Here is an 8,131-nt window from a genome sequence, read left to right as displayed (position 1 = left end):
CTTACGTTCCACCACCACGCACCGACCCCTCTGCCGGCTTGGGTCCGACTCTTTATTTGTCAGTGGTGCGCAAACACACTACGGGTGAAGAGAAATAGCAATACAAACGAATCGTGCCTCTCGGCAAGAAGGTTCTTTAAAAATCGCAGCATGAGGAGACACTCACTCGGAGAGAGGCTTTACAGCGAGGAAAACGCAGAGAATTCTACGACAAATCCATTTAATAACGCAAATCAAACACAGCCACCCGGCTCAGCATCGACTGCATCAATTCAACTGAAGAAGCTCGATGATAGAAATCCTAATTTGCGGAGGCGATCAAATCAAGTTTCAAAAAAGTCCGAAGCTTTGGACGTTCTTGTACAAAGGACTAAGAAAGACGACGAGAAAGAAAGGCATGTCGAAGAATGGCACTTTGCTGCCAAGGTGCTTAATCGATTGTTCATGTGGATTGTTCTGTTCTTAGTTGTATTCAATTGTCTTAGTGTTTTATTTTCGGCTCCGAGTGAGAACCTCAGCTAAATCCAATTAAAACTTATGTTTGTTATTAACGGAAAGTTCGCGTTTGTTAAGGCCAAACTGAACCTGGTCGATAGGAAGACGCTCTGGTATTAACGGAGCATATGAACACCTCCATCCCTGCTCCGCCGAGTTCAATTGCTTCAGTCCATGCGCACCCAGCGGCTCGTCAGGATAATTAAATTAAAGAACTTACTGCCCCAATGAAGAAAGAAACAAATTGCCCGAAAATGTTAAGGAATGATAATTCCTTGGATAAGTTAATAAAATATCTAAATAAGATTAAGTGAAAAGATACTGAGAATCGATCGATAATTCTGCGACACTGACAAGTAAATAAATACTTGAAAAGAAAAACTATGCCCTGTAAGAAAATAGCAACATAATTACAAGGGATGAGTCGTTCAAAACATGCTGCAAGGACTTAAAATGCATGAAGTCACTCTTAATGCCAGTTTTCCGTCCTTCCGTTGTTCTGGTTGTACGAGCTGATGACCAATAGGCTACTGATCAGCACCACTCCCTTAGACCCTGTGGAAACATAGACTATTTTCCATAGGGCAGTCCTTCCGATACGTTGCGTTGCAGGACAAACCAAATGTAATAAATATGGAATAAAAAAAGTAAGGCTGTAATAATATGGGTAATATGAAGTAATTAAATAACAATTTATGGTTATTCTGAACTTCAATAAAGATAAGTAAACGGAGACGTGGTTGAACACTCATGTTCCAATGTTTAACGAACGAACCTTTCTTGTTCGGTATTTAAAGTTATACAAGAAATATCAGTATGTACTATGTTCATTAATGGATTCAAGTTATAGAAAAATACCTTTAACTGTGTTATGAGACTACTCAACCCGTAATTAGCGTGGTAGGACTAATAAGGCTTAACTGTGGTCCACATTTTCTGTTCCTAGCAACAGCGAAGACCTCTCTATACACGGTCAAGAAAAACGCTCCACAATATTTTCGTTGGAACCTCTTTCATCATAAGATAATTTGGATATATCAACTGAGTTGAAGACGTAAATTGGCGACCGTAAAGAATTTCTAAAGCAGACGTTTCGAGTGTCAGCCCTTCGTCAGAGCGAACAAAAACTTACCCACTCCATTCATTTCTAGTTCATCATGGATAATTGAGACCATCATACTGAAATTTCTAATTTGGCAGCCACAGCACGCAATGAACCCAATTTTCCATAGGAACAAGCATTTGTTTAACAAAAAGGATGTCACAAATTAATAAAGCGAGAAAGCGATCTGTTTTGACATTGTATAATCCTTTTAAATACATCTCAATTTATTCTATCTGGAAAACATTTAAGAATCAATAGCAGAGTCGAAAGATTTTTCGGTCATTACAGATGTCTTCGTTATAACTTCACAGAAAACCATTTTATCGTCACAATGGTCTTCAAGACCCCACTAGTTAAACACAATGAAAAATAAATGAAAAAAAAAAAAAAAAAATAGGGAAATAGCTAACCCAACAAAGGAGACCCTCTACAAACTGTCAGATCCCTTTCACACTACTTTCACCCTTCTTGCCTGAAACTACAGTTTTAAGGGTTTCTAACGTGGTGAGAGTAATCTCTTTTGTTTGGAAGCTATGAGAGGCTGCCAGTGATAGTATGAACATTTTTTTATTTCGAAGTTTTCCGATCGTGCTCAACGCTGCGTTCCCTGAGGGACCAGGCTAAAAATGCCTTGGTGTAACTAGTACTACAAGAAATATTCATTTTACGAAACGCTTCTTTTAACAATAAATTCAGCGGCCTGACAACTGTAGGTCATATGAAATCTACAGGGCTGTGACCTCATGACCGGTTTCTTTGGGACCGAAGTTTTCAATTTTAGCGTCAGTTTCTTTTTTTAATTGTTTTGTGTATTGCTCTGCATGTTACTCAGCGCGTGGTTTGTTGTCACCTGTAATAAAAGCACTATAATAGTGGTTTTGCAACATTCATCAATAAAAAAGATCAGAAAGATTCCATCAAACAGGACACTTTTATAACACCAAGTTATACGACCATGAGCTTTGTTTACGTATTGGTGTTAGGGTTCCATGACCCTCACGAAGAAAATGATAAGAGAAGGTCTCCAGAAATATAATTCAAAGTTCTGCAATAAATTTAATTCTAGAAGCTGCAACACTGAAACAATACAAGTCTTTCCTGGAGTTCTTATTGGAAACGTAATTGCAATAAAGATGATTACATCAACCACTGACAGAGCAATTTGTATGTTTTCCCACAGGTACTATAATTCCCTAAGAAAAGAGGAATGGTTAATTACCCACCAATAGCGTAACCGATAAGATAAATACAATTCCGAAGCCACCTGTTTTATCAGTCTAGCCAATTATTTGGGTCGAAAATATCTGCACTGTAAACATACAGCCTTCTTCACGCGGATGTTCGATTGTACATCTTTGAGGTATGCAGAGAGTTGTGTCGCAGAAACTAAAAAAATTACTTCAATAACGTGATGGGAAGTTGTTAGTGTCTACCTCATCAACAAGAATGATTTCTTGCCAATTCCAATTTTTCCATTTGACTGGCTTGGTTTTAGTTTTTGTTATTGGCATCTTGCGTTCAAGCGAAGGTAAGTTTTAATTATGCGCTTAAATAAAAATCTTGCAACGACATTTTATTTTGAAATATGACAGAGAAGATATTATACATTCTTCATGCAAATTTCTGGGAGCGACGGATGTTTGTCAGTTATTGCTAATACGGATATTTTTTCAGATTTGAAATGCAATATCGACTTCTCTCGTTCAAGAATAAAAAATGTTGTCCTTTCGTAGCATCTTCGAGTATATTTTCCGGTTTGGTTTCTCATTTGCTTCATATCCACTTTTCGGAAGTACCTTTGTGTTGGCAATCTGGCAAGAAATATCCTAGATGTCAATTTCCAACCAATGAGTCGCTCAAATATTGTTTGGACGATTTTCATTGTCAAGGACCCACTCCAAAATTCATATTAGAAGTCATCCTCGAAATACTTCAAATTTGTTCCATTTTTCTTCTTTCCCGAAATTTTTTCCAGCACTGAGTTCTCGCCTAGTCTTGATTTCATTGCAACAAACGGTAAGCTTTCTTTTTTTTTAAACGTTTATTGTTAGAAGTTGTTGGAAGTAAACCATTGAATTGATCACGGCTTTCACAGTGCTCGTCCTAAATGCTCCATTTACCAATATGGAGAATCCAATTTTCATGTGCAAATTTGCACGTCTCAGTTTTGTAAACCTTGTTAGGTCTCTGAGCGGTTTTCTGCTCACACCATTTGTACCTTTGAATACTTATTCTGTCTTTATGTTTCAAAATGTTGACACGATTCTTAACCTCAGTTCTTTTTTACTCCTATAGGAAGTTTCTTTCTGCGAAAAAACTGTAGCACGGAAAAATCATGAATGTAATATACAAAAAAAAAACTGAACACCACTGACATATGCATAAGTTGAGAACGATTCTAATGACGTTTTTAGTGAAAAGAAAATTAAAGTTTAAAAAGTCTGTGCCTACTGGATAAGAGATGTTTTTGTGGGTACTTCTGTCTACCACGTATTGTATGCTATCATAACGCATGTTGCCCCGTATTTCTCTTTTTTTTTTTTTACTTTAGCAATCAGAACGAGTTTGTTATCTGACTATTAATGGCTCACGGTTGTTTCCCAGTAATTCTACCATTAAATATAAAAAACGTCTAATATGGCTGCCTAATAACCAGAGTTCATAGAGATGGTGCGCAAACTTCTTGGGAGAGGACAGTCAACACCTTGTGACACCCTGCCTCATCTGGTCGGTTGTGTGGTTCTCCATCCCAGCAACGCAGCATTAGATCTTGCCAGTCAGTTGGAGGCTTCGTCGCGCCTTCTACAAATGAAGGTCTCTTGTCCGACACATGTCCTTCTTCCTCAAGGGGAGCTCTCTTACCATACCACATCTCCCAAAGCATTATACCAAAGCTGTATATGTCGGCCTTGTAAAGGATCTTTACCGGGGCAAGGTAGGCATCGGTTCCTGTCAACGTGTCTATGATCATCTTAGTGTCTTCAGAAAGGCGAAAACCGGAGACCTTAACGACACTTCTTTGTGAAAGCTATGAAAAGAGGTTAATAATGGACGCAGATGTTTTATCTGGAAAATCTTTTCGGGCCCTCCCTACAAAATCAAACGTGGAGCATTCGCTTTTCGTCTCATGACACCTTAATCAATTAATTCCATGTGCACTTAAACGGATATTAATTAGCAAAAAGAGAAGCTTTGATTATGCTCCGTTCTTTTGAAAAGCACGCAGGAGGCGGATAGAGCAGGAAAAAAGTGTTTGTCCCCACTTCTTGAGTGCTCTAGCCGCTTCTTAAGTGCTCTACGACAGAACAGAGCACAGTCAAGGCTTCTCTATTTGTTTTGTAATATAGAATCCGTTAAATTTTCCTGGCAGGCTTTACTTTCCATTTTCTAAACGGTTTGGTCATATTTTTTCAACATTCCTGTTTTGTTCTGTTTTGTTTTTGAACAAGAAACTACAAGTTGGCTCGTTTGTTTCGAAAGCTCTCTTTCAATATTAGCAAAAAAGCTGGAAATAGTCGGACATAGTTCATGTCGTGACAGCTTCAGCTCAGCTCCGTGTTTTGCACTCTGATAGAGCACAACATATCCGCAATACAATGACAACGCGTGTTATATCCGAACGTTTTTACACTGAGCCAATACATGAAATATAATAAACATATCTTTATCGTATGATGCACGATCCTTGCAGTAGAGAGCGCTATTAATGCAATAACGAAAATCAGACCTGAAAAAAAACAGGCCTGTACGGGATTCGAACCACTGACCTCTGCGATACTAGTGCAGCGCTCTACCAATTGAGCTAACAAGCCAACTGGGAGCAGGCCGTTAAGTTGATTCGTAATAAACCCGTGATGATAAATCAGATATGATGAATATATGAAGTTCACATATTTGAACTGCGGTTATTGATACGTATGATGCACGATACTCGCAGTGGATAGCGCTATTTATGCAATAGCGAAAATCATACCTGAAGAAAAACAGGCCTGTACGGGACTCGAACCACTGACTTCTGCGATACTAGTGCAGCGCTCTACCAATTGAGCTAACAAGCCAACTGGGAGCAAACCGTTAAATTCGTAATAAACCCGTGATGATAAATCAGATACGCTGAATATATGAAGTTCACATATTTGAACTGCGGTTATTGATACGTATGATGCATGATCCTCGCAATAGAGAGCGCTATTTATGCAATAGTGAAAATCAGACCTGAAAAAAATCAGGCCTGTACCAGATTCGAACCACTGACCTCTGTGATACTAGTGCAGTGCTCTACCAATTGAGCTAACAAGCCAACTGGGAGCAGGCCGTTAAGTTGATTCGTAATAAACCCGTGATGATAAATCAGATACGATGAATATATGAAGTTCACATATTTGAACTGCGGTTATTAATAGGTATGATGCACGATCCTCGCAGTAGAGAGCGCTATTTATGCAATAGCGAAAATCAGACCTGAAAAAAATCAGGCCTGTACGCGACTCGAACCACTGACTTCTGCGATACTAGTGCAGCGCTCTACCAATTGAGCTAACAAGCCAATTGGTAGCAGGCCGTTAAGTTGATTCGTAATGAACCCGTGATGACAAATCAGATACGATGAATATAGGAAGTTCACATATTTGTACTGTGGTTATTGATACGTGTGATGCACGATCCTCGCAGTAGAGAGCGCTATTTATGCAATAGCGAAAATCAGACCTGAAAAAAATCAGGCCTGTAGCAGATTCGAACCACTGACTTCTGCGATACTAGTGCAGCGCTCTACCAACTGAGCTAACAAGCCAATTGGTAGCAGGCCGTTAAGTTGATTCGTAATAAACTCGTGATGATAAATCAGATACGATGAATATATGAAGTCTATCATATCTTTATCGATTGATCAATATAGTAGTTAATTAGAAATGAACTGATTCTCGTAAGCGGACTGAAATCCAAGCAATTGTATGAATTAAATCCTTGAAAAAAGAGCTTAGACCAATTTAAACTCACCAGAATTTTTTCCAGCCTCAGGTCGCGGTGAACAATACCCTTGTTGTGTATGAACGCTAGAGCTGCAGCTATGTCCTTTGCCCAGCACAGTACATTTTTCTTGGCGGTAGATATAGCGAACGATACAGGTATATTTTCAGGATTCTGAAAGATGTGATTCATCAAGTTTTCCTCGCAAATTTCCATAACATGGATCACCCGTAATCGATCGCCATCATTCAGTAGTGATGTCCCAAAGAACTTGACAATGAAGGGAAAGTCAAGCTTCCTACAAGAAATATAGCATCCACCTTTTATTAATAAATTATTCCGTTTCATTTCGAATTTCAATGTACCCGAATATTTCGGCGTCAGTTAACCACTTTGTTATGTATCCCGGCCCTCTCTTCCTAAATCACCCAAATTGATATTGTTGTGAATTCCCATGTAACTAAGTCTCCTTTAGACACTGAGCCGTTTTTCATGTATTTACTGCAACTCATACTAAATGATTTTCATTTGATGTATTTTTTCCGTTGATGCAACCTAGAAGGATATTGCGTTCATTCATTGCGCATGTTTAACTTTTAGAATGTAAGAGACTAGGGGAAATGGTTCATGGAGGGAAATTCAGTTTAGTTTTTATCTTGTGAAAAACAAAAAAAATGTTTACCACTGCGACAAATCCTATGATTGGCTAACACCTTTTGGATGGATCATAATAAACTTCTGGATCCTTAAAGAAATCGATCGAAAAAACATCTGCTTAAATTGTAAATAAAAAGTATACTTTTTTAGCTTTATCGATACATCATATAGAAAATTGGGTTCACAATCTCTTCCAGCGTTAAACAATACTCTGATAGTAACTGACCTCAGTGTTTCTGTTTGAGAGAGGAAGCCAATCGCGGTGGATTCGTCTAGCTCTTCCTTCCACAATTTCACAGCCACCTGTAGGAGTTCTCTTTTTCCCGGTATCTTGAATGTTCCACGATAAACTGAACGGAATGCTCCTTCTCCGAGAAGTGAAGTTTGATCTTCTACCCACTTCAAGTCATTACGACTTATTTCCATGTTCTGTACATCATTAATGAAAAAAAGCGCCTACTTTTCCTTTATTCTCACACTCATCTCTTGGAAAAGGCCATAGAGTTCTTTTATGTCCTCCTCTGAGTGAGTCTCAACTCTGAGCTGCTGACATAGCGTTTTGTCAGCGGCTATGAGCTCGGGCATACGAACTGAAACCTGTCTAACGTACCCCCGAGCATCTTTGAGGTGCTCTTCCACGAATAACTATAGCTCTTGTTCTTTAACCACTTTACAAAGATATTCACGGGAGGCTTGCACGATGAAGCCACGTTTATCTTTTACGTATTTTCTAGAATCAATCTTATTTGTTACTTTGTTTTTAAGTCTCATCACACCAAAGACTGGGACCAAAACTGCTAGGCTGACTGGAACCAGAATTGGACTTGTAGCCCCGATCAGAACTTTTTGGGTCGCGCCGAAGTCGTTCGAAGAATGACGAATGTTTAATCCACTAACAGCATCATC

General features: G+C 38.8%; 1 protein-coding gene across 1 annotated transcript; it reads right to left on the bottom strand.

Moving 5' to 3' along the window:
* Window positions 1-3,304: 3,304 nt before the first annotated feature.
* On the bottom strand, window positions 3,305-7,113 carry LOC148715969 (uncharacterized). The gene is made up of 2 exons (XM_088746204.1): window positions 6,599-7,113; window positions 3,305-4,628 (listed from the first exon to the last, which is right to left on the bottom strand). Exons 1-2 carry the CDS (start codon window positions 6,914-6,916, stop codon window positions 4,260-4,262), a joined length of 687 nt encoding a protein of 228 aa, XP_088602330.1. The 5' UTR covers window positions 6,917-7,113; the 3' UTR covers window positions 3,305-4,259.
* Between the last annotated feature and the right edge of the window lie 1,018 nt (window positions 7,114-8,131).

This window comes from Stylophora pistillata, unplaced genomic scaffold, assembly GCF_964205215.1.
Source record: "Stylophora pistillata unplaced genomic scaffold, jaStyPist1.2 SCAFFOLD_5096, whole genome shotgun sequence".
NCBI lineage: Eukaryota > Metazoa > Cnidaria > Anthozoa > Scleractinia > Pocilloporidae > Stylophora > Stylophora pistillata.
Note: the sequence above shows the minus strand (reverse complement) of the source record. Positions and strands in the feature narration are given on the sequence as shown.